The sequence below is a fragment of the Thermobia domestica genome, chromosome 14 (assembly GCF_964235325.1).
Source record: "Thermobia domestica chromosome 14, izTheDome1.hap1.1, whole genome shotgun sequence".
In the NCBI taxonomy this organism is placed as follows: domain Eukaryota; kingdom Metazoa; phylum Arthropoda; class Insecta; order Zygentoma; family Lepismatidae; genus Thermobia; species Thermobia domestica.
Window position 1 is genome coordinate 90,875,195 of NC_137467.1, and position 27,930 is coordinate 90,903,124.

The following is a 27,930-nucleotide window of genomic DNA, read 5'->3' on the forward strand; positions in this document are numbered from 1 at the left end:
TCACTTATCTGCATTAAGTAGTGACCACTAAACAAACAAACAAACAAAAATAAATGTTCAACAATTCTGAAACGTAAGGGTGTCACTTTTTCTTCGTTTCCTGACAAAACTGAAAAATGGATTTAGCAGATTTTGCTTCTATACCCCTAAATATACACGAAAATGCTCAAAAGCCGAGCTTTTATATTAACAGTTTCCTGCGTGAAAGCTCCTGGGTCTCCCACTCGACTGACGGGTATTCCAAATCCCCGGAAGAATCGGTCTCACAGCAGACAACCCTTAAATCCGCTAATGCTCAAAACGCGACATTTATATATGGGTTAACCCATGCAAAGTGATTGAGAAAAAATAAAAATTGCCGCTCGACCTTTTCAAAAAAAATCTATTTTTTTCATGAATGTTTATCCTATATCAGAGTACTTCAAAACCACAAATAATTATTTTTTTTACAATATCACATGGCGATGCAGCGGCTACCGCCATTTTGCGTTTTTTCGATTTTGGGCGTTTACGTTGTTTTGAAGGGGGTGAAATCAGGGTCTACAGTAGCAACATTTTTGGACATTGAAGACGTGTTTGGGAAGAGGAAACAACTGACGTAGAGGTCTGAATTTGTGTGTGCATGTAGTATGGGGCCATAAGTTAATACGCAATAATTTTCAGACCTGTAGCTGCTCCCAAAGGCCTGAAAAAAAAATCGTAAATTTGGGGAATTATGCCAATTTAGCATGTTTCACTGTCCAATATCTACAGTGAGCCTGAATAAAAAGATCTGAAATTTTGGAAATAGTTAGTCCTTAGTATACCAAACACACAATAAAGCGCGTTTTGTGTTTTTGAGCAGAAGGGGGTCAAAGTATTAAATAATGACGTCATACTCTAAGACGTGTTTTGTTCATAAAATCCACTGGAAATTCGTTGTTGTGAAGTAAAATAAAACAGGATAAATGGTTAGTCCAGTCAAGGGTTTCAAGCTCAGTGTGTTAACTTATGGCCCCGGACTACATGTACACACAAATGTCAGTTGTTTCCTCTTCCCAAACACGTCTTCAATGTCCAAAAATGTTGCTACTGTAGACCCTGATTTCACCCCCTTCAAGTGGTTTTAAACAAAAATATTAAAAGATAAAAGTTTCAGCTGTGCACGAGTTGGAGACGTCCAGCAATTTTCAATATGGTAGGACAAATGCATGCTGAGATACGTATTCAAAACAACGTAAACGCCCAAAATCGAAAAAACGCAAAATAGCGGCAGCCGCTGTGTCCCCATGGGATGTTGCAAAAAGTAATTAATTGTAGTTTTGAAGTACCCAGATATAGGATAAGCATTCATGAAAAAATTAGATTTTTTGGAGATGGTCGAGCGGCACATAATTGATCACTTAGAATGGATTCTCATATGAATGAAGTCAAAAATATGAAAAAATGAAATGAAATATTTAAGTTTTATGTCCAAGGGTATGCCGGCTAGGCTAGAGGAGACGGTGATGATGAGAAATGAAATGGTGGAATGAAGGAAGTGTGAGGAAACGGGAGAACCCAGAAAACCCACGTACAAGGTGTTTGTCCATCATAAAGTTCACTTGGCGCGAGGTGGGATCGAACCAAGGACCCGAAGCACCAGAGGTGAACGCTCTACCACTGAGCCACCGCGGCCCCTTGAATTAAGTCAAGAAGAGACACACATATACAAAAGAAACGATTCAATATGGCACATCAAAATATAAACTAGGTGAACTTCTTTGAAGACACCTCATTTTAAAAACAAAAGGTAAGAAAAATACAACAAAAATGTCGGTGCTGTCAACTTAGAAATTATTTCTACATAAGAAATAAAATCTTTTTACGTGTAAAGCTATTCGTCAATAACTGCATATAAATATGGATTTATGAAAGGTATATTAGCATCCACTTTCCAGTGACGGTATGTCTTGATCAGTAAAAAACCAGAAGCGGTATGCCTTCATCACTGAAAAACCAGAGGCGGTATGGTATACCACCACATACCGTCTCACTTCGACCACTGTATATGACCCAGTGGCGTAGCAGCTGCCCCCGCAACCCCCGCAGTGCGGGGGGCCCCGACGTATAGGGGCCCCGAAGTCTTGCGATGAATAAAGATTTAAAGAAGTAGAACTTCAATCTTACTTCTATCGACTTTACAACTAGGGCCCCTTCTCTATACTTTGCGGAGGGGCCCGCAAAAGTGTGCTACGCCACTGATATGACCCCATGTTGTGATTAACGAAACATTTTTTTCTTTTGAACAGCCATATAGCAAAATATATTCGTGAGCAAATTTCTTTAGAAATGGTAGTAAATTGCACGCATCTGCTGGGATCCTGTCAAATAGACCCATGCTTCATCTAAGGTGATCACATAACGCCATTTGTCACCTACCAGGTAACCTTCATACAGCCTTTTGCATGCCACCCGCCGTTCTGCGATGCGCGTTGGCTTCAGAACATGGACCCGCCGCTTGTGTGCACTTCTGAGTCCCAAATTGTCGCGTATGATTCAGTATACAGTTGCAGTTGACCGTCCAACACGCCTCGCTATGTCACGTTGGGTGGGTGGATTCTCCTGGGTCACAAACCGACGAACCTTGGCAATGACGTCTTGACTGCGTTGTGGAGCCAGTTGCTTCTTTTGTCCCTTTTGACGACGCATGGCAATCGTTTGCTCTGGGTTTGCATTGCGATGGATGGCTGCATTAATTCTCTTATCAGACACTGTGGAACCTTTCTTCTTGTACTGTGTTCTTATTCGGCTATAGCTGTAGCCTATATCAGAAAGTGCTACGATGTAGCCCTCCCAAAAAGGGTCGATTTTCGGCGGCATTCTGATCACACATGTCTCTCCTCTGCATGGCTTGTACACAAGTGTCTGGATACTCCGTACTGCGTGCGGCACGATGCTGATGCGAAACTAGCGACTCTGGTGGTGACTGCAAATTGCTACCATAAAGATGAAACAGCCTTCTGTATATTGGTAAATTTCATTACTTTAAATAGTGCTGCATGGCGACCTTCATACTTTTTTGGCTGCACCGGCATAGTTGAAGTGAAAATGCTAATCAGCTTATGGAATAAGCTCCTTCAAGGCAAAGGGGAATTATTTCTGTGCAGAGAGAATAAATTTAGACTTATGAGATGGTGCCCGGAATGGTCTACTGCACGGAAAGTTGTTTGCTGTTAGTCAATTTCTTCCAAGTGTAAGAGCAACTTGCACAAAATTAGCGTGCTATCCCAGTTTACAGAAACAAATATGCATTCATGATAGATAAAATGTACTTCTTTCATGTTTTAGAGAAGCTGACTGTGACACTGACCACTACCTGGTAGCAATAATTAAAAGAGAGAGTATATCGTTGAGAAAAAGGAAATATTCAGCATCTGAAATCGGAGAGGTTTAATTTAAAGAAATTAGAGGAGTGTCTGGGGAGAGGGGAATACCAGATTGAGATGTCAAATAGATTCTCGGTTTTAGAATCCATTAGTGTTGAGGATACGTGAGTTAATATTAGAAATAACATTAAAATTTAAGCAAAAGAAAATTTGAGTTATGCTGAAACACATAGCAACAAACCATGATTCAACCAGCATTAAAATTTAACCAAAAGAATAAGTGAATCATGCGGGAACACATAGGAAGAAACCATGGTTTAACCAGGAAATAAACTAGCAGAGGAGAGAAAACAGGCAAAACTACGTCAGCTACAAAATCCAAATGATATAACTGCATAATTTCGTTGATATTAGGTGGGGATGTTCAAAAACTTTTAGAACAAACAAACATTCGGGACATGTATAAAAGCATCAACGAATTTAAGGAAACCTAGTTCAAACCCTGCTCCCGCCAAGTGAACTTTGTGGTGGACAAACACCGTGTGCGTGGGTTTTCTCGGGGTTCTCCCGTTTCCTCCCACTTTCTTCATTCCACCATTTCATTCATTACTCATTATCACCGTCTCCTTTAGCCTAACCGGCATAACAGTGGGACGTAAAACTCAAAATTTCATTTCATTTTAAGGAAACCTAATAACCTCGCGTGTAAATTTAAATTAGACGGAACATTTCTCATGGACACGGATAATATTTTGAGTAGGTGGGAATATTTCTTTGATAATTTGCTTAGCACGCAGCCAAAAGAAAGTGTTCATGAAGAAAGTAAAATACATACCATATATCCGTGTATTCCAGATCCTACCCGAACAGAAATATAAATTGCTATAAAAAAAATTAAAGAAACACAAATCTGATTTCTACTGAGTTAATTTTATCTGGAGGAGAAAAATTGTGAAACGAGATACACAAACTAATTCTTCTCATCTGGAACAAGCAGGAATTGCCACAAGAGTGGGAAGAATCAATCATTGCTCAAATATATATACAGTGAAACCTCTCAATAACGGACACTAGTGGAAAATGAATTTTTGTCCGTTACTGAGAGGTGTCCGTTACAGGGAGGTTACAGAAATTTAATTTCTCGCAACGGTAATTGTATGCAGTAATATATAGTAAATACATTATGTATGAGCGTAAATACGTAAAATTCAATGTGAAAATACTCTATTTAGTACGTATTTGAATTACTGAGAGGGATGATGGAGCAAATCATTTCTGTAAAGTAATATTATTGCTGGGGGATGTGTTAATATATTCCTATACTGCAAAAGATAATGCGTGTATGGTAATTTTCTTAAGTACGGTACATGTTATCACTCTGTAAAAAAATCAATTAATTCACATACCACCTATACTAAAAGTAAAAATAGCTTAATAAGAGCATGCAATATTATTAAATACTGAAAAGGTGGACAACAAACCCACCAACTGTGATTTTCTTGGGAAAATCTATGAAATTGTCGGGAAAGATGCAAGGCCCAGAGGAAAAAGGACCACATTTGTTAGGGAGAGGAAGATCTTTCGGCCATACGACTGACCCTACATGAGTGTTATTGCTTATTGAAGGTTTTCTCGGATTTCCACCAGAAAACAGTTTATTGCGGGCCAAAAAAAAAAAAAAAAAAAAAAAAAATCAGCTTGAAGCTGTTTTGTTTGATGGTTCATCAGGTACTTGTGGGGAAAGACTTTTCTGTCTACTGTAATATATCACAGAACCGAGAATAATTCCTATCCGTTATGGAGAGGTTATTGAAACGTTTGGGGGAAGAAAGGACTGTCCGCGTCCGTTTCTGAGTGTGTCCGTAAAAGGGAGGGTTTTGTTCCGTAAGAGAACATATATTTTTGCCGGGACAAAAAAATCTGTCCGTATTATAGAGGTGTCCGTTAAGGGAGGTTTCACTGTATATACATAACAACAATGAGATCGGCAATACTATGCAGTAGTGAAACCTAGGCAATTACAAGGGCGTAGACAAAGAAGATGGAAGTAACGGAGATGAAAATGTTAGGATAGAATAAAGAACAGTTATTTAAGAAATACTGTTAAGTAAAAAGCTTCAGGAATGGAGACTGAAATGGCTTGGACATGGTGAACAAGAAACAATGACTGTATGAAAAAGAAAATTAGAAAGATAGAACCAACAGGAAGAAGAAAGAGAAGACCCACAGTGAGATGAAAGGACAACATATGAGATGATTTGCAGGAGAGGGGGATAAAGATAGATGATGCCCAGGAAAAAGGTGGAGGAAAAGAAATTAAGATAAGGATGCTGGCCCTATGTACACATTGAAAAAGACGACGACATCGAGTCATTCTTGATGGGTTATACATACATAATTATACAGGGTGTTTCAAAACGACACCGACAACGTTGGGAAGTGATTCCTGACACCAAGATAATACAAAAAGTATAGACAAACCTGGGTGCACAAATGCTTCCTTTTGGAGTTATAGACCGTCGAAAACATGAAAAAAATGAACTTGAAAGGTCTATAGCTCCAATACTATGAGATTTACTGTAGTCGGTCAAGACTTCACTTAGGAATTAGTATGTGCCCTATTAAAGTATCAGAATCCTGCGGTACTTCCGCAACCATTTTTATAGGGGTAGTTGGTGAGTACTTCAAATTAAATACCTGCAGACAAACTCCTTCTATAAAAATTGTTGCGTGAGGACCTTAGGATTCTGAAACATGGATTTTTGGGTAGCGCACATATTAGTTCCTATGTGAAGTCTTGACCTGACTACGGTAGGTAACACAGTTTGGAGCTATGGACCCTTAAAGTTCATTTTTTCATGTTTTCGGTGGCCTATAACTCCGAAAGGAAGCATTTGTGCACTCAGGTTGCTCTATACTTTTTGTCGTCTTATCTTGGTGTGAGGAATCATCTCTCAAACGTTGCCGGTGTTGTTTTGAAACATCCTGTATAATTATGTATGTATAACCCGTCAAGAATGACTCGATGTCGCCGTCTTTGTCTTTGCCTTTTTCAATGTGTACATGGGGCCAGTGTCCCTATCTTAATTTCTTTTTCTCCGGCTTTTTTCTGGGCATCATCTAGCATCATTAGAATACAGCAACACCTTTGTTGAAAAAAAAAAAAAAAAAAGACGGGAACTGTAACTCTGAATCATTTACGGTTACTATCAACACTGCAACACCATGCGATGCAACTGTAAAGCTCTTGTTTTCATTGGCGATGATCTCAATGGTTAGCCGTTCATATAAAGATAAATTCTTCTTGTAACTGAAATATAAGACCACTAAAAAATGAACACGCAGAAATATTTGGGTCTTATGTGCACAATATTTTCTATTTTAATTGCGGAATGTGCTGAAGCACCTCTCCCCATCTACTGTCCACACCAGAAACGATATAAAACTTCCTATAGCACAATCAATAGTCCATAGTTAGTTTCTCAAAAACATTGTACATATTTCCCAAAATATGTTGTGCAGTATTTTTACAGCACAACACAAAATTTCGTTCTACTACTGTTATATTACGTCTCAAAGCACCATGTTTAAATGCATTATATAAATAATATGATGAATGAATTTGCTTTTTTTCGTAGGTGGGATAAGGAGAGGTCTTATTCCTTTTCCTCGAGTAGGACGTTCCAACCCTTTACAATTTGACTTGAGGAATGAAGGACCAAGCTTACAGAGTTCAGCCAGTTTATTCCCGTTCCCAAGAATTGGTAGAAGCAATGACCAACAGACTTGGGACAGTGGGTCAACAGGTATAAGTGTTGCTCACAGTTTCTGAGCTTGGTGACCTCGACTGTTTTCTCATTTCTTCACAATATATTTGAACGGTCTTCTTCTTATATCCTCTTTTCCTCAATTACTTTGTGATTTGTTGGAATCTAATCCTTGAATCCTTGTTATCGTCTATTAATATTCTAAGTTTGTTTCTCTTGTTTGCGTCAGTCCGTCTGTCTTTTAATTGTGTCACTTTAAATCAATTGCTGTCCGTTGTCACGTGTATCCATTATTGTCCAGTTCCTGCTGTAAGTCCAGTGTGCGAATTAGGCTAGTGATATGGTGAGAGGGCAGATCAAATGATGTCCCACAGAACACAGAGATGTCTGAAGGTGTAAGAATTAAAATCAAACACGATTATCTGATACCTCGAGTAAAGAATAAATGTATTAAGCTTAGCAACATTTAAATTAACTATATATTACTTGAGATACCAGAACTTAATTTTTCCAAAAGTGTTTGAGTGTAAAATTGAAATTCTTGCATCGTATCAAGCCTGTGTACGATGCAAGACGTTTGCAAATCCATGCATGATTTCGTTATATGTAGTTAGTATAATATAGTCGTCTAAATTCAGTTTCTAATGAAGAACTGAAAGGTATAAGAATATGATTGTAAGTAACAAGTACAAACACAATAAAATAGTTAAATTTCCACGATGGTGAAAACAGGGGAGAAGAATATGTTCAGTATATTGTGGTAATTGTGGGTATAAAATTTGAATCCGAAAATGAACACTAAATTAATTTCGGAATATAGGAATGGCCTGTAGGCTTAGGACGATGACTAAGGTAAGTGAATGATAGAAGTGAAGGAATGAGAAAGTTGGAGGAAACGGAAGTACTCCGAGAAAACCCACGGACACGATGCTGTCCAGCACAAACTAACTTGATCGGGAATCGAACTAGGGACCCCATGCACCAGAGGTAAGTGCCCTTCTACAGAGCCATCGTGTCCCCAATAGTAGAATTTACAAGAAACTTGAGGAAACAATAATTTTTTTCTTATCACTAAACATGGTTTTGGGAAAGCAACATTATTGGCAGGGATTCTTTAGCTAATCTCTTTGGGGAAAACTCCCTCATCTCCCCGGTGATTCTCACTCTGTGTAAGTCAATAAGACTCTTAGTTTAGTCACCTTCGTCAAGAGTATTGTATAAGTAAACACACTAATAGAGAAAGGAGTAGTAAATTCTTGCTCACGTATATTATATATCGTCTTGCAAATCAAACATATGAATATAGAATTGTATGTAAATTTCAGTAAATTTCGTCAAGGGGTAACAAGGTATTATTGTTGAGAGGCATATTAAAGTAAAACCTATCTCCATGGCTTAGGAACCCTGAAATTTATCGCTGGAGAAATAAACTTGCCAATGAATCGATCCTGCGAGATATCCCCCAGGAATTTACCTTTGATTCATTTTTTACCGTCCTTCATTTGCTTTATATTTATATCGTAGGCAATCGATGAAACTCATCCTATCTTGACCAAACTTACAAGGAACGGACATGAACATGTCATCCGGACACTCGAATCAAACCTAGTCCATTCGATAAACATAACAAAGAATGTTCATGCACAAAAAATTAGGTGCCATGGACGACGGAGTAAGTCCCTGGGACCCATTAACCATGTTAGTATAAAGAAAGTTGTAGACTCGCAGTGAAATAGCTATTGCATCAACACTGTTCATTGGAAGATCATGGCTTATAGTTCATTCTCTTCAGCATGAAACAAGGTTTCCAGAAATGCTATGTATTCGGGTCCATAAAGTACTTGAACAGAGAAAATTGGGAGAATGTCGGGGAAATTTCCTCCAGAAATCTCTCCCACCAACTTTGGCTCCCCTCAGGAGTGGCCCCGGGTAAAGGCATACAATCGAAATTTATCTCAAAAAATACTATATCTATCAATACAAAACTTGGTACACGCATTTCTTATCCCTTTCCGAGATACATTTGGATTGTGTGCTTTTACCCGGGGCCATTCCAGAGGGGTCCAAAGTTGATGCGAGGGATTTCTGGAGAGAATTTTCCCGACATTTTCCCTGTTCAAGTACGTTATGGGCCCCAATACCTAGCACCTCTGGAAAGCTTGTTTCATGCTGAAGAGAATGAACTACTCCAATGAACAGTGTTGATGCAATAGCTATTTCACTGCGAGTCTACGATTTTCATTGTACTAACAGGGTTAGGGGCTCCAGGGACTTACTCCGTCGCCCATGGCACCTAATTTTTTGTGCATGAACATATCTATCGAATGAACTAGATTTGATTCGGATGTTCGGATGACACGTTCATGTCCGTTCCTTGTTAGCTCGTTGGTACACTTTTACGAGCTTAGTACTCACGTGAACGAAGTATTACCACTGTGTAGGCTTTTGGTTAACCTAAGTTGGGTTTGTATTTACAATTATGAGTTGTTAAAATCAACGAATGACGAATTTTTTCCGCAATAGGTGTATTATTAGTAGTAGTCTCCAATTTTTTTCAACCTTTATTCTCGGAGGCTACCAGAAGATATCTTCAATTGGAACTCTATATATAGTACACCAATGCGTATTTTATATGGAAGCTCATGTCCACCAATCTTAAACTCTCTAATATGCCATATTTATTCGGATTTAATGTTCACTGTAATTTTGGAAGGAAATTTTAGCCTTAAACGATACGGATTGCATTCCAGTGCAAAAATAGAAAAATGTTAAGATGTCGTACTGTTTTGCTCTGTCAAAAAAAAACGGACAATATATACGAGGGCCAGTCAAAAAATTCCCGCGATTTTGTTACAACTATTTATTACCACAATATAGGTACTTATTCACTTAATCGCCTTCAAAATATTCTCCTTGAGAACACACACACTTGTTCCACCGCTTCTGCTATTGCTGGGAACAACGCGCTGAACATCCTGTTTGTGTATGTTCCGAAGTTCAACCGTCGTCTTGGCTTGGATGTCTTCTAAGGTGGCAAAACGGTTGCCTTTGAGGCCCTTTTTGATCTTGGGGAAGAGCCACAAATCCGCTGATTTAGCACCACAAAAAGTATATTGCAAAAAATTTCGTGATAAATGTAGAAACAAATGGAAGGAATGACTAGGAAGGAAGGACAAATGGTAGGAATATATATGACTAGCCTTTGGCCAGCTGGGGGTGCGGCCCCCAGACTCCCGGTTTTGCTCGACCTAAGCCTCGCATGTCATATTTTCGTGCATTTTATTCTTAATATTTCCTTAATTCGGCCCGCGTTTGCTCGGTCTAATCCCCACATCTCATATTTATCATCTTTTGTTCCTTAATACGCGGCTTAATAACTCGCAGTGTATTTTTTATAGCAGCCTTTGTTTTGTCAATCATAATTTATCGACTTATTATATAATGAATGATGATGTTGGATTCTCATTTTCAGAGGTTTCTTTTTTGTTGTTGTTATTTCTAATTTTCAAAAAAGAAATCCGGGATTTCTGTTCGACCATACCTCTTGCATATTTTTAAGACAAAGGTCGATTCTTTTTCTTGTAACTTTGTAGTATTTCCACACCACCCCTGGGGTATCCTGCTATAGGCATACTGCTTTCAATGAAAGCTTTTGCTTGGTCATGTCTTTCGTATACTACCAAAAGTTGAACGTAAGTGGTATTTGTGTCTTGGAAGGTTCCTATCATAATGTCAAAGTCAAGTTCAATATGATTTGTATTTGGACTGGCACCAAGCATCCTCCATAAAGAAGTTTAAAGGGATTTATTTTTGCGCATGCTCCTATGTTACTATAAAGTGTAAGTGAAAAGGAATTTTTGGAGCAGATATTTATCATACTCTGAAATGAAAGTCCGATGGTGGTGTTCTCTGCATAATTCCATAGTATGGTATCACTCACTAAAAGGAACTATCGTAGAAGCTGTAGGTATACAACATTCTTTACAAAAGTGGTTCCTTCAATTATTCTTTCAGACTGATCCAGTAACACAATAGAATCCCTTAATCGGACACGTTCAAGTGCGACGTACAGTTGGCCGTGAGCGAATACGTCACTGCGCAAGTCAGCTCCAACAAAATCAATTGTTTGACCCTGACTCTTCTTGATCGTAATAGCGTAAGCAAGTCTAAGAGGAAACTGCCTGCGATACATCGTCAAAGGACTGTTGGGCTCAACCGGCGCTTGAAAAGTAATCCGTAGTATTGAATATAGCACAGAACTACGAGGTTTTCTCACTGTTATATGAGCCGCGGGTATATATCAACAATTATGACTTTAGTCCCGTTTAGAAGCCCATCATCGAAGTGCAAATTCCTCATTATCATGCAAACTGCGCCTTTTTAAAGTTCCAAGTTGTGATCTGGAACTCCTTTTGCATGGACGTTAGTGAGGGCCTCTGGAGTAAGAAGTCATCGACGTAGCTTTCTTCCACGTAATTCACGCTCAGCAAGGGAGATGAATCGCCAGTTAAGCTTTTTAAGATTGTTGCGTTTACAGTCAACATTTTCATTGTTTACACAAAGAATTGCTCTCTTTGCGCAAGTGTCAGGTTCAGACAAATTTTGGGGAATTTTTTTTTCAATAAACAGAGAAACATTAGTGAGGTATTGAACCTTCAGCAATAGTACGAGTAGAGCTGCATCCTGACCTTCACCGAAATTGATAGGAGGTAGTGTACCGTCAATAATATGCAAGAGAAAGTTGGTAAATGAGCAATCATTCTGTATTCTTAGATTTTAAGACTGAACTGCTTCACCGACGACCATATAGGAGAGCAGCGAAGAGAAGCTTGAATCACTTCAAGATTGCTACGAGCAGTTGAACTGGAGGGATCTGTCGAAAATCTCCGGCAAAAATCACAAGTTTACCACCAAATGGCAAATTTGTTCTCATTAGGTCTCGCAATGATCTCTCGAGTATATGGATTAACTCTTTATGTGTCATTGGTGCCTCATCGTAGATTATAACAGATGCATCCATGATTAAATCTGCTCGCTGACTTCCTACGTAATTTCCCAAAATTCCATGTCATTACTTAAGTCTAAGGGCAACTTAAACATGCTGTGTGCTGTCGTACCACCTTCATAGTTCTGAGCAGCGATTCCAGAACTTGCAGTACAAAGGACTATGCGACGGCTTAGGCGTAGTTTAGCAGTGACTAGTTAAGAAGCAGTATTTCCCGATCCAGCAGCTCCGTCGATAAAAATGACATTTGAAGACTCATTGGTGTGGAGATTTTCCAGGAAATATGTAACATATTCAAGTACATTTTTCTGGTCCTTACTGAGTTTAGAGAGCCATTCCTCGATAAAAGAAGTAAGTTGACTTACAGAATATTGCACCTTCTCTCGATCAAGTTCAGTTAACTCGTCTTGAACATCAGGGAGGCCATGTTCATAAAGGCGAGATCCATGTCGTCGAAGGTTTCTGTCGATTTCACATAGTGCTACTGTGTAGGCTCGGTCTGGATTATTTAAATAATTTTGTAACATATCTTCTGCCAACAGATTTTTAAAGTTGTTCTACAAGTCTGCGCCACTTGCCCCAACAATAAGGAAAAGAACTAAGAACTTCCTAAGTCTGGTGCCAGTCATGAACTGTGAAGCCTCCTCTAATGCTCTTTCGTACTCCTGCTCATCATTCACCAATCCCAGAGCTGTGCAGCACCCTATAAGGTAGTACAACCTTCACCGCCTAGAGATATGAGGTCGCTGTAGCCTCTACAGGGAAAGTTGTTCAAGAGCATTCGTAAGTAGAACTGTTCTCCTCTGTTAGGAGCTACCCAAATCATTCTCGCCACCATCTCTCCACGCTGCCTCTTGGTGATGAAATGTACTCCATCAGGGTGGGAAATCACTGGAACACTACACGAGCCTGGTCGTTTTAAATGCGCGACATATCGTTCGAAAAAGTCCAAATAAGTTAGATTGTCAAATTCAGGTGACGTTGGTCGAGAAAAGTACAAAGAAAGATTAGAACATGCTCTGCTAACAGCATCGATTTCGTGACCCGGTCGGAAAACAACAGACTGGTAGCCCTCCAGATGCACAGGGAGCTGGATGACATTAGGTTCACGGCCAGTATTCCCAAATTTCAATGTACGCCACGCAGCTTCACAGGCCTGAATGTAGCGTTTTGTAGCATAAAGTTCTACTTCATCGTTCAACTGTTCTTCCTGAACAACTGCAACGCGAGCCTCATCCGGTAACTTGGTTATGTATTTGAATAAATATTTCACGATCTTACGAGTTGAAACAATTTCAAAGTTTATGTGGCAATCATATTTCAATAGAAGAGGAGCATTATAAGGCACAACCCAAGAGTCATTAACCCGTACGTACTTCCCACCAGAGGTAATTTTAGCAGTGTTAGAACTATCCCTCCTGTAGTGCACAAACCCCCTCTCATCTACACGTGTCACTTCAATATGAGACTTAGGGAAGCGTTTCGTGCACTTTTTCTCCTTACAGTCCCAGCATGGAAGATCTGTGCGATTCGGAGGTCCACAAGGGCTGTGCATCATATGTCTCAACACAAGCTCCCTCAATTTCCCGTCTGTCTCGTCCGGTAAAGGGAGGTTGGCTCCAACAGCTTGATCAATTTCAGTGTTTTGTCTCGGCCCTCCCCCCTCAACTCTAAAACACACATGTGAGTGAGGTAAACCACGCTTCTGGTATTCCACCACATAGAGTAAATAAACTCTTTTTCCCAAAAAAATGTCCCACTGCGCAGATCACGAAGCAGTTCCAATAGTTTTAACTGGAACACTCGGCGTACCAAACTGGCGAAAGGGTTAGTGCTGGAAGGAGTGGACTCAACATTTTTTTCCCATTTCGGATTACATGTCATGGTAAGGAAATATGACGGCCTTCCTAATCTCGCTACGGTACACATTCCATCCATATATTTAGTCTTCGTATATTTTGGCCCACCTGTGAACGTATTTGGAAGATAAATACGGCCATGAACAATACCACCCTCCCCTTGAATAGTTTCATCAGTCGCTAGAGCCCGCATATTGTCTTCCTGTTTCTTTGTCAACATTGAAGTCTGTAGTTCGTGCAAAGGAGCAAATCGTATACTCATAGAGTCGTATTTATTCTGCATACCAGAAATAAATCAGCCTCTCCTCTTCCACACGGTTGTATATATCTACTAGCCACTCCTCCGACAATCGTCCCAGTGTAGAAAATCTTGGTTCTGAGAACAACAGTCGTCGGTAGTATTTAACTTGTGATAGCTTTTTACCCTTTTTATCCAACAGTCCGATATACCAGCCAGGCGTACCATGTGGATAAAGGAGAGGATACTGCAAAGACTCGTATAAGGGATGAAAGACGTCAACTGTGTGCGGTTTTCTAGCGCCTATTTTCCAAATAACAATTTGACGGGAATTGTATTGTTCTCTTTCCGTACTCAAGATGGCAGCTATTTCTGTTCCTCTAGGAACATCCTCTAAAATAGGTCCATGAGTGCGTCTACATGTAGGTTCGAAAATTAAATGAGCATAGTCTGAAGGCTCTTGGCTCAGTTGTTTCAGCAGACCAATGAAAGGGTTATCAGCATATAAATACTTTGTGATTGCTTGAACAACAACTTCATTTAAAGCCATTCCCTTGGCAAGTCTCATACGCTCTTCTCCATCATCAATGTACATGCCACAATTATTCGATACGGTGTATGCTAAATCAAATACTCTATGGTAAGTACGGCCTTGTATTTTTAAAACTGAGACACCTGTACTCAGATGCTTAAAACGATGAGATACTCCCAACGCACTAAATTCAAAGATATTGTTGTACGGTCTATGTTGTTTTAAAAACGGTGGCGTAGTATAGAAATCGCTGTCAAGTTGTGGAAAATCAGGTACAATGTAAGCATTTTCACCACAACACCACTTTTTTCGATTTTTTTTTTCTTCGTGAAATAATGGAGCTTTACAGTATTGACATTTGAAACAGCCAGGGTTTAAAAGTGAAGTAACTTTCAGTTGGTACTTGAGGATATTATTAAGTTGAGCACCACTGTAATGGCCAATGAGACTTCCTTTCTTTATTGTTCCTGGAAGATGACGGGACTGATTTTGATCATTTTTAAAATTTTGATGTGTTTCGATATAGCGTCGAACTGCATCCCTATGTTGTTGCTCTGGACTAAAAGGCGACTGCTTAGGTTGACCCACGCCTAATTTCTTTTTAGGACGACCAAGGGTACTGCTTTTGATATCAATAGTATATAAGGTAGGCCAAGTTGCAAATTCTTCGGAGTTTACAGAATTGAAAACTACATTGTTTTGAGAATAAGAATTTTCAAGTTCCATAGTAACTCGTTTTAGTATATTAGAATTCTTATTCTTTGGGCAATCTACTGCTTTCTTCCTTGGACGACCAGGCCTTTTAGACACATTAGAAGTCAAGGGTGAAGGTAATATAACAGAATAATTACAATCAGTCTCATTAATAGGAAGTTCAGGTAGTATTGAAGTGGTTTTTGGTGGACGACCCAACTTTCTCTTGTTTGGTCTCTCACATTTAGAAATAGAAGAGTGTTCAATACGTAGAGTGGATTCAACAACAAATCTAGTTTGATGTGGTGAAACATATGGAAAAGCTGGCGAAGATAGTGGTGTAGTAATTGGCCTCAATAGACTGAAGTGGTCACTTTCGCGCGGTGCAATGAGCAATCCGACAATTATATCCCACTCATGGTTGCCCTCATCACGCAGTACTCCCTGACCTTCTATGATAATTAAACGTCGTTCAAAGAGAAAAGCAGCAGCCATGAATTCCACATAAGTAGCAAACGTGTAAGGCGAAAGCATGTGTGCCTGATATGCATGTACTGTCATTGGTTCACCAGTATCATGGTGTAAGATAAAGGGACCATAGAAAACGTAGTGTTCAACTATGTATTAGACTACATCTTTCCGTACGTTCATCGCATACTCTTCAGTACCAAACAATGCCAAACTAAATGTCCGGAAGAAACAAGCCCCATCTCCACGCACATTGTGCACATGAAACTTAGTTATTTGTTTATCAATGCATAACTGGAGATTATTCATTATGATTTTTAATCAAACAATAATTGTTAAGGATAAAGTAGTTTTATATATAGTTAGGAATATATAATTAAGAAGATTGCCAAACGACGTAAACTATTTGAAATATTACTTCTTCGAATATCAACAACCTCCGAAACGAAGAATTCACCAAGGATGTTATAAATAGAGGATCTGCCCATATGTATCTTTATCCTATTAAATCGATGAAGCCAAAAAACAACCGAGCATCGGCACGTCTGATTGGCTACTCTCGTTTCTGCTATCGTCTGATTGGCTACTTTCCTTTCCGCCATGATTGTTGACTCAAAACATTGCTATCCTATTGGGCGGAGTGGGCAGAGTAGGGGTGGTGAAACTGTGACGTATGGCTTCAAGATTTTGTTGTAAGGGCAGATCCTCTATTTTATAAGATCCTTGGAATTGACACATATATAGTTAGGATATGAGTCACAGAATAACATATAAACAACATATGAACAGAAAAAAATCATATTCTTAAAACTGCTTAAGAAATTCTCCTCTGAACGATTACAATTATCGGAGGTACTGATTTGATATGTAGTGCACAACTGTTTAAAACAAATAAAATTAAATAAAATTAAACAATTAACAGCAACCGCTATAATGATAACATAAGGTAACAATGACCGTGCATTTTCATATTTCAACTACCTAAGAGATAAGATTTTGTATCCCAAGAAAACGCCCATTTAAATAGCATGGGAATTTCTTCATCCCCCTTTAGACCCCTAAAAGTTAAAAATATTCACGTTTGGCAATTTTTCTGACGGTTAGTCCTCGAAGGCTACAATCATGCCAAATTTCATTATTCTAATTCTACCGGAAGTGCCTAAACATTTTGGGGTGTAGAAGATGTCCCATATAAATAACATGGGATAGATTTTTCAGTTCCCCATAAAACCACTCAATGGTTGAAAATTTTTATTTCTGATGATTCATTAGGTAAAGCTAACGAAAATGTATAATCCGCGGCAAAAAACCTGCAACATGAGGATGTAAGTTTATTGTGAAACTACGTCTAACAGCACGGGGAATGAACATAACGTCTAAGTGGAACGAATCACGCTAGGATAAACCTTGGCCTCCTCCCGTGCACACTTATTTTGAAGCAAAAGACTTCGTCATTTCACAATAAACTTATATGCTCATGTTGCAGGTTTTTTGCCGCGGATTGTACAAGCATACCGAATTTCAAGTTTTTATTCCAATTCTAAGTACCTAAAACATGAGATTATAGGTAAAAAAAAAAAAGACCCATTTACATAACATGGGGAAATTCTTCATCCCCTCTGTGGACCCTCTAAAATTAAAAATATTCACTTTTGGCAATTATCCTTTAGGTTTGTCCCGAAAAGCTACAATCATGTCAAATTTCATCATTGTAGCCCTACGGGAAGTGCTCAATAATTTGAGGGTGTAAAAGGTGTCCCATATAAATAACATGGGGAAGTTTTTTCAGTTCCCTATAAAACCACTCTAAAGTTGGATTTTTTATTTTTACTGATTTACTTAGGTAATGCTAACAAAAACGTGCAAGCATACCGAATTTCAACTTTTTATTCCAAGTACCTAAAACATGAGAAGTCCAAGAAAAGGCCCATTTAAATAACACGGGGAAATTCTTTATCCCCTGTTTAGACCCCCCTAAAAATAAAAATATTCACTTTTGGCAATTTTCCTGTCGGTTAGTTCTGGAAATCTGCAATCATGAAAAATTTAATCATTGTAGCCCTACAGGAAGTGCTCAATAATTTATGCCAGCTCATGTAGTTTTGTATATAGTTAAGATAAGATTTATTGTTGTAGTATAATGTTATATCGCTCAGTCCTCGATGTGCCGTATACCTAATGAGGCTAAAAGTTATATTGATAAACAATAATTATTCAACGTATAAGCATCCACCCATGAAATCAAACTTGGGTCACATGCACTAAGTTTCTGTCAATGTCATGAAAATATCATTTCGAGAACACATTAAAAATTTCCAACGGATGCTTGAGTCTCGGAGCCAAGGCCATATCCATGTAGTCAACATCTATGGTGTACGGTATTACCGATGTTCAATATTACTACTGTCTTTAGGTTTGGAAGAACACCACTAATATGTTTTGAAATGAGATGAAGTATCTAGTTTAACGTCCCACGATTATGCACCAAGGCTAAGGGAGACGGTAATGATGAGAAATGACTGAAATGAAGAAAGTAGGAGGAAACGGAAAAACGCCGAGAAAATCCACGCACAGTGTTTGTCCACCAAAAAAGCTCACATGGCGCAAGATGACATCTGTGTGGCTTGAAAACGAGAAATATCTACAGAAAACGCGAACAACCAATTCAGAAAACGACATACTGTAGCTATATGCTACGGGGGCAGATCGGCTCACACGTATTGCATAAGCTACTGGGAACACGTTCACTCCAGCAACATTTTTACTGAAGCCAAGAAATCTCTCCTTACTATTTACATTCTATAAAAAAAATCAAGTAGTGCCGGTACTTATGCAAGACTCTTGCGCAAGTCTTGGTCTTGGTCTTGCATCGGGATTTCTGGTCTTGGTCTTGCATGCAAGACTCTTGCAAAAACTGCAAGACCAAGACTCTTTCGGTCATCACTACCAGAATTCCCCAAAACAGTTTGGGAAAAGGTATTCAGTTATTCATTCTGCATGGTGTAAGGTACTTAAGTTGTATCAATTGAAAAATATGCGAAAACTATTTTATTACTATGCACTGTATCTCCGGTATGTCGCGAAAAAGCGACATGACACTTTATTGTATCATATCAAGAAATGTTTGGCCCAAAATGGGCATCATTGCGTCCCAGTGGCTTTGAAACATTCATAAGTGACAAAAATGTCCATTTATAAGAACTGTAATATACTATATGTATTTATTAGCAAGGATAGGAATGATGAAAGAAGCCTTTAGGAGAAAAAAGTACTATGTTGTGAAAATACCTTAAAGAGTTGAGAAAAAGACTCAAAATGTTTCGTGTGGAGTATTGTACTGTATGGGTCAGAAACATGGACATTACACAAAAATGATGAAAAACGCCTGGAAGCTTTTGAAATGTGGGTGTGGAGAAGGATGGAGAGAATTATCACGTCTAGCGAAAAACGATTGTGAGTGTCTTAGAAATGGTGGGAGAAAATATCAACTTGAAATATTATTACGAAGAGGAAGAGAAACTGGTTGGGACATAGGCTAAGAAAAAACTGTATCATGAGGGACGTGCTAGAGGGTATGGTGGCAAGAAAGAGAGGAAGGGGCGAAAGAGACTATAATTAATGGACGATATCAAAACAGAAAAAATCGTACGTGAAGACGAAGAGGTTAGCGGAAGACCGTGAAGCGGGAGACCGTATTTTACAAGTTATACTACGGATACTTATGCTACTATACGAAATTTTATCTACACATTTTTTTTTCATTTGGTATTATTTCTAAGTGAACCATGTATATACTTTGATGCACCACCCTATCATGTTTCATGTCTTCATCATTGTCTCATCTGTGTTCTCCTGAATGTAAAGATTATTCTCTTCTAACATGCTACTACATGTCTGAAATTTACAGGCATGTGTGCATTTCAGGTTGTTGCTAATACACTGACAAATAGGATACCTACACTCTTTGGTACATTTGAACGCCAGGAACTCCACAATTGCATCTGGAGCTGGAGACCTTTCATCCACTCAATTTGTAGCTGGTCATCTTCGAATAGCCTTCCTTGGCCATCTGAGCTGGAAATGTTTGGATCCTTTTCGAGTTTTCTCTTCCAGATACCTGCTGATAATTAACTCTTTTAGCGTGAAGGTACAGTGCATCTGCACATGGTGGCAACTACTCAGATTCGATGTCACCTTTCTTCAGTCTGAACAATTGGTACCGGGGTTCATTGATGTTGGTGATAGATTAATTCGGTGCATAGATCCTACCTGTAAATTCCTGTAGCTTCTGTAAGAGTACTAGTGTAAGGTGCCATTTTTCCCCAAGAGCTACCATTGCTTTTTGAAGTTCATTATCAATATTTATAAATTTAAGACCTCCAACCTGCCCACAGCCACTAAATGCACTGACTGAATCAGAACCAGTGAATGAATGGAAACCAACAACACTTCTGCATGCATCTTTTCCCAATGAGGAGCAACCGTTTTACATCAATGTACTTTTCTCTGTTTTTATTGTCACACTTTATGAATACATTACTAATATGTTCACTGAAGAAAGGGCTGAGATCAAGAACATTTGTGCAATCAGACACAATGATCACAGATGGGTGATCAACATTTGCATGTTTTGCATGCAGGAGCATTTGGGTGTTAACTTCTTCCTCAGGCGTCTGAAGATCTTCATAAATAATACTTTCTTTGCAGATTAGTCTTACGCATTCGTCTTTCAACGTGACAAAAAAAAAAAAAAAAACCTGTTTAACATCAAGTTTCTGAAGATATGTGAGAGATTTCCAGTTTTTAACAAGAAACTCAATGAGTGCTGTTTTACGTGCAGAACAAGCAAGTAATCCTTATCACTTTTGATTTTTTGATTGGACATTGTTTCTGTACAGCAAACCAGAGGTGAACCCTCGATTAATCCTCTCTGCATTCTTTATGAATTTATCGTCGTGTGCATTGAATACAACGTCAATCCTGTCACTGTTTGATCCAGCTAAAATGACTTCGGCAAATATGCTCTTTGATATCTCTTCAAAAGTCTTGCTCTCCGTTAATCCTGTGAACAAGACACATCCCATCAATTACACAGCCTGACGGTTTCGGTATATTTTCTGCAGCAGACACTTTTTTCTCAAGATATTTGCGAAAAGTAGTCTTGTTTGTTTTTTTCGTGGCTCCATCACAATCAGCCAAAGCCCCTGCAAGTGGTCCTAATGGATGTTATAGAACTAATCTTATATTCAGTTTTCTCTTTCCAGCTACTAAGATTGCATGGCCAAATAGCTTGTTATCAGCTCTCAAAACAACTTCCTTATTCTAAATTCTCAACCTCTTGGACGTTTGCATGTCACTGAAAGTCTTAAGCCTTAATTCCTGGAGGCGGTCATGGAATTTGGAGGATACCTCATTGGGTTTCATTCTGTCTTGCTTAAAATTGATAAAAGCAATTGTCCCTTCTCTTTGGCATTTAGGAGATTTTTTCCAATTTCGGTAGTAGCAGCTATGCCGGTTGATAATGACAAGTCTTCTGGACCACCAAAAGGATTTCTCCGTCTAAAGAAGGGACTGTACATTCTTTTCATTCTTCTGTATTCTAGAAATTCGAGATCAGCATGTGACAAACCACCTCTTTTTATATCAGTCATCATGCTTAGATTCCTAAGGCATTCGCACCTGTTCTCTGCTGTTATGTACGAGTACCTGGTCACTGCATCTATACGAAGACTGTCCTTTAACTCCACCGGCGGTTTGAGTGTCTTTTTAACTGTCCTCTATTGCCTGGTCAACTGGAATTCTTGCGAAAGAATTGCTTCCTCCAAGCTGCACAGAGAATCCTTCTCTGGGGAAGTGATCATACAACTGCGGATGGTTAATTTGCAGCCTAGTCATTTCAAGATAGTAAACCAGTAGATATCTAGAATATTTTTAACTATCATATGCAAAACACCATAGAATCATCTCTTTAATCACAAGATGAAGAAACCAATTTCCTTCTCTAGAAGCTCTAACTAGGCCAAGAACAATCTGTCATATGGATACAGCTCACCAAAATGAGGATAAAATACCTTTTTCGTTTCGAAGTAATTCCTGGTGATCCTTGAAGAGATATTCAGAATGCGAATACTGGATACATTCTCTAATACAGTACACCTTGTTACTTATCGTTACTCACATTGTCATGAAGTAGTTAAATCTGTGTGATAGAGTTGTTAAGATCTTGGATGGCGTTTTGGTTATTTATTTCCATCCATTAAAGAAAGCCTTTCCATGCCAATCTCATCAAGGCTTCGTAGAGCAACATATGCAGTCTAACTCCCATATTATAACGTCTACCCTGTAGTATTGCATGTAACATGTTCAAAGACTACTAGTACCGTAAGCTAGACAACCTCTTTGTGTCCTTCCAGTAAGGGTGAGCCAAGTCATGTTTATTGTACATGGATACCAAATCTAGAGACGTTGTATATAGTGAGAATAATGTATTTTTTATTAATATATGCTTCATGCCAGCATGAATATTGTAATACAAATCTAGAACCGCAGTAAATGATCAATTCATATTCTGCCGAAATCAATGTCACCATGTCTCACTCACATTGTATAATAAAAGTCAGATCTACGTAAAATCGGAGGGCACCCGCTTGGTGTAGTGATTAACACGTTTGACCTCGGCGCGCGTGGTCCCGGTCTCGATTCCCGGAGGGGATAGAGTTTAACGAAAAAAGTAGTTCGGATTCCACTATAGTCAGTAGGTCTAAGTCTCCTTCAGTCGCCATGACATAACCATGGGACCCTAAACTAAAGCCAAATCAAAATCAAAGTAAAATTTTTAATATTTGAATTCTTAGAAATTTATACCTACCAGCGCATAAAATGAATTATTTCCGTTATTTGTAAAGATACAGTTATGATTTAGGTATCGTTCGAAAGCTCTTGAAATGCACAACTTCGTTTATTTCAGGATACTTTGTATAAATATAGCTGTTTCATAGTTATTCGCCATTAAAGGATGCGATTGACCATGGCATTTTTCCACTTTCAGGCACTATATTTCAAAATGGCGGCAACTATTAGGAAAGTTTTGGTGTTGAAATGTAGGCCTGGAGTATATTCTTGACAATAAAGCAAGAATTAAGTTTCTACCTTGAGCGATAGTGCAATTATAATCGTTTAAAATTGCTATGGTGAAATCAGTAGGTGGCCATATTGATGACGTCATATTTGGCATAAAGCTGTGCCGGACAAAAGTCCACCAAGCAGTTTTGACATACTGGACCACGTGCCTGTTCAAAAAGTATTGAGGGATTTTGCCCCCCCCCCCCCTGGATGGTACCAAGGTGTTGTCTGGCTCATGGACTAGTAGTAGTAGTAGTAGTAGTAGTAAGTCGCGAATTTACGACAGTCTTCTAAAATGGGTTAAAGTAGATTGGAAGAAATTAGTGAAATTAAGCGAGTTAATTTAATTTGAAAATTCTCTACTACATTAATAACAAAGCTCGGGAAGAAAGAAATCTGGATATTTGTTAAAACGAACCAAAGAAGCCAACACTAACACTTGTAAGAATGAAACAGTCGGGACCTCTTGGTTATAAGGCGAGGACACATTTTGCATTGGTTTTCTCTATTTTTATTGACTGATTACATTAATAAATTATTGGGAGAAACTTTAAAAACAATACAAAAGAAGACGATGATAGAAAAGTCGAGTTTTTTTTTTTTTTTTTTAATTTCTTTTCCTAACATGGAACTAGAGATAGCAAACCCTCAACGAGATCTATGTGTGAGTATAGTAAACATCTTTGGAAACAATTTATGAAGAATAGTAGTTTATTGTTTCCTTAAGTGTTATTTAATTCATTGTATGTCCCGTAATAAATCTCATGTGACCATTAATTATCACGATGTGATATCGATATTTATTGTGCCCTATAATGTATTCATAGCATTGATTCCCTTCCAAGCCAAGCCTTCTTCTCATGCTTTTATTTGCTTTCTGCTAATATAGAAATTCTTTGATTAATAGCTTATTTAATTTTTATGCACTTACACGCAGTGATGTTTCTTGTGAGATTTATCCCGATTCATTATTCAGAATTTCCTTTTCTGAAAAGGCATTATGACATTATTCATGAATTTTCATATTGATTTATGGATTTTTTTAAAAAAAATCTTTAAGCGAGTAATCTGCTACGTAGTATCATCTTCTAACTTAATTTTAACATGGATGGCGCATGTACTGTTTACTAATTGTTCTATTACAAATAAGTTGCTTTTTTTTTTTTTTTTTTTTTTGGTCACTGACTCCTCATCCTCTTTTAAAAAGAGTTTCGACATAGTCAGTAAAATACTTAATCTCACTTTTAATTCTTAAATTTCTTCAGTGCGAGTGGTCCCGGGTTCGATTCCCGGTGGGGGCAGTCGGTCAAAAAAGTGTGAAAAGCTTTTACAGGCTGGCCATCCTGAATGAGGTTTTCCTGGGTTTTCCTCATTCACACTAGGCAAATGCCGGAGTGGTACCTAACTTATGGGTTCCAGGCCGCTTCCTTCTCAAATTCTTTCTTCTTTCCCTGGATGGTGTGCTCGCCGAGGAACGTCATCACTCATACGTGACGGGCTAAATGGCCGGCCATAGACGTCGAAAGCCCAGAAATCAAAATCCTAAATCCTTCAAAGACGAGTTTCATATTAGTATATAATGCTTGAATAGGATACGAAATATTTCGTGAACGTTCAATTTGTCAATAGAAAAATAATGGCTATAGATGTGGTATGTAGCGTTATTTGGGACCGACAAATATGTGTATTTTTCCTTATATCTTAGAAGTCGTATTTTGTAAAATATGTAGTATCACTTACTTGTCCTCACAATTACAGTATTTCGACCTCACACATCACCAGCCTAACATCTCACTGACTCAACCTCATGATCACGTAATTTTGACATCACGTTCACTCACCCTCACAATTAGAACATCCTTTCAACATCACGCTCAATCGACCTCACCCTCAGAACGTTCTATCGATATCACACTCACTGGACCTCACACTCACACCGTGAAACCAACAACCCTTCCCATTATTTCGACATTACGCTCATTTGTAGGGATGCGCACGAGTCAAGTCGAGATTTAAGCCCGTCTCGACTCGTGTCTCAACTCGAAAATATGTTTGTCTCGACTCGACTCGAATTCGAGTCGAAACAAAATATAAGAGTTAAAATATACACACACATTAGCTAGAACATTTTGACTACCTGCCTGATTGTCAGTATGCCCACCTTTGGCACGGATAACAACGGCGACGCGTCTTGGCATGGACGCAATGATCCTTGGTAGGTCGCTGGAGAGAAAATGAAATGAAATCTTTAAGTTTTACGTCCCACGTTTATGCCGGTTAGGCTAAAGGAGACGGTGATTATGAGAGATGAGTGAAATGGTGGAATGAAGAAAGTGGGAGGAAACGGGAGAACCCCGAGAAAACCCACGAGCACGGTGTTTGTCCACCACAAAGTTCACTTGGCGGGAGCAGGGTTTGAACCCGGGACCCCAAGCACCAGAGGTGAACGCTCTACCACTGAGCCACCGTGCCCCCCCCCGGTCGCTGGAGAGAGTTGGCACCACATGTGCACACACAGGTCACCTAGTTCCCGTAAATTCGGGGAAGGGGGCGATGCGCTCTGACGTCACGTTCATTAACATCTCAGATGTGTTCGATTGGGTTCAGATTCGGCGAGTTGGGGGGCCAGCATATCACTTAGAACTCGCCCCTTTGTTCCTCGAACTTCTCCATCACATGGTGCATTCTGTTGTCGAAAAAACCACTGCCGTTGGGAAACATGGTCTTCATGAAGGGGTGTACGTAGTCTGCAAGCAGTGTGCGATACGCCTCGGCCATCATGGTGCCTTCTCGAGTTCCACTAGACGCATGGATGCTCACGTGAATGTTCCCCAGAGCATAATTAAGCTTGTGTCCGTCCCGTAGTACAGGTGTCAAGGAACTGTTTCCTTGGAACACGACGGATTTGCACGCTCTCATCGTCATGATGAAGAAGGTATCGGGATTCATCAGACAATGCAACGCTCTGCCACTGCGCCAAGGTCCAGTGGCGATGGTCACGTGTTCATTTCAGTCGTAGTTGCCGATGCGTGGTGTTAACACTGGTACATGGATGGGATGTCGGCTGCGGAGGCCCATCGTTAGGAGTCTTCGGTGCACTGTGTTCAAACAAACTTGTACTTTGACAAGCATTAAAGTCTGATGTTAGTTCCGTTACAGTTCGCTGTCTGTCCTGTTTTACCAGTCTGCCCAGCCTACGACGTCCGACATCTGTAATGAGGTGCGGAGCCCCCAACCTCTCGACGTTTGGACGTCGTTTCCCCTTGGTTTCGCCACTTGATGAAGACACTCACCACAGCACTCTTCGAACACCCGACAAGTACTGCAGTTTCCGAAATTCTCATGCCGAGTCTCCGGGCCATTACAACCTGCCCTCGGTCAAACTCAGATATATCGCGCGCCTTCCCCATTCTACCCCTTCCCCTTGAAACCAATGCTGGGATTGGTTTCAAGGCTGTTTCTGAGTGAATACTTTCTTCAAAATTATATTAAAAATTATAGAAAGATTTTAGAGACATTCGAGTCGAATCGAGATTTTTACGAGCAGTCTCGGATTTTACAAAGTGTGTCGCGACTCGTGCGCATCTTATTCACTCGACCTCACACCTTTTCGACATCATGCTTACTTAACCTCACATTGAAAACAATTTGGAACTCGCGCTCACTCAACCTCACGCTTGCTTTGTGAGGGTGAGGTCGAGCGAACGTGAGTTCCGAACTCATGAGTTCGGGCACCTTTGGTTGAAGACACTATACAGTATCATAACACAACAATGGTAATCTCTTTCGTTAATGAAAGTACTGGGAGTTGAATTCAAGTTCTCGTATGACTACTAGGGTTCCTCAAGAGACGAGGCAAGAATATTCTTGACAAGATACGAGACGAAACGGATCTCTTCCAATAAAAAGATGTATATATTTAGCGAGACGAGATAACCCCAAATCCAGTCTCGTGGACAACACTAATGAGACTGAGTGCGTTGTTGGACTCATACATAAAGCTTGTATGGACGGAAGGATTGAAGTTTTGTATCCCTTTCAGATTAGAGAAGGATTTAATTTTCTTCCATCTACACGACTAATGTAACCTTGACCGTAAGCATTATCGTCTCCGTTGCATTCTTCTAAAACATTTAATAATTCCGATCTGGGAAGAAAAGGCTCTGAATTGACATATCTATTTTGGACTTTCGACTGGCTTCAACAATCTCATGCACTTTTTGTGATTCCGAAGACCACTTTGAGGGAACCATCAAAGATGTGCGAAACGCTGAGTTAAATAAGGATCGATTGATTGAAAAGAATTGCATGGAGAGAGAGAAGGTATTTTGCTTGCGAACTCGAAACGTGTAAGATGTACTTAATTCCGAATACTTCGGGAGTGGACTATTACATAACCTTACTGATGTGTGGTAATCATTGAAACAAGTAAGTATTCACCGTCTCTCTTGAGTAGCCATATCTCATGACTTTCCAAGGACTTTCTTAGAGGTTTAAGATGTTGGGTCAGTGATTCTCGTTTCTGTAAACTTGAAGCTGGCACTGCAAGATCAAAAGAAAAGTAAGGAAATACGTCCACAACTAACAAGAGAAGAGAGGGAGATTAGATATCGAAATGCTGAAATGCTACATCTCCCAGAAAAAAGTTACATGTGTGTAGTATTTCTGTACAGTATTGGAACACAAACCTAGGACATGTTAAATAGAAGTCAGAGATGAATGACAGTAGTTCTTGGTCCAGAATGTCCACATACTTTCGCAGCATGGTTTCTTTGTTCAATGAATAGCAACGAATTAAATGTATACCAGATGGTCTTATGTAGCTGTCAATTAAGGAAGTAACAAAGTGTCAATTTAATGTGACATATAGATGTTGCACAATACTTGAACCCTAGGAGG

The 27,930-nt window shown here is 39.3% G+C and overlaps 1 protein-coding gene across 1 annotated transcript in view; it reads left to right on the forward strand.

The window, feature by feature from the left end:
• The window catches only part of Capa (cardio acceleratory peptide capability), a 116,269-nt gene that overhangs the window by 59,942 nt on the left and 28,397 nt on the right, over window positions 1-27,930 (forward strand). The window contains exon 2 of the mRNA XM_081738682.1: window positions 6,986-7,153. Coding sequence (XP_081594808.1) covers window positions 6,986-7,153 — 168 coding nt within the window. The remainder of the gene's footprint in view (window positions 1-6,985; window positions 7,154-27,930) is intronic.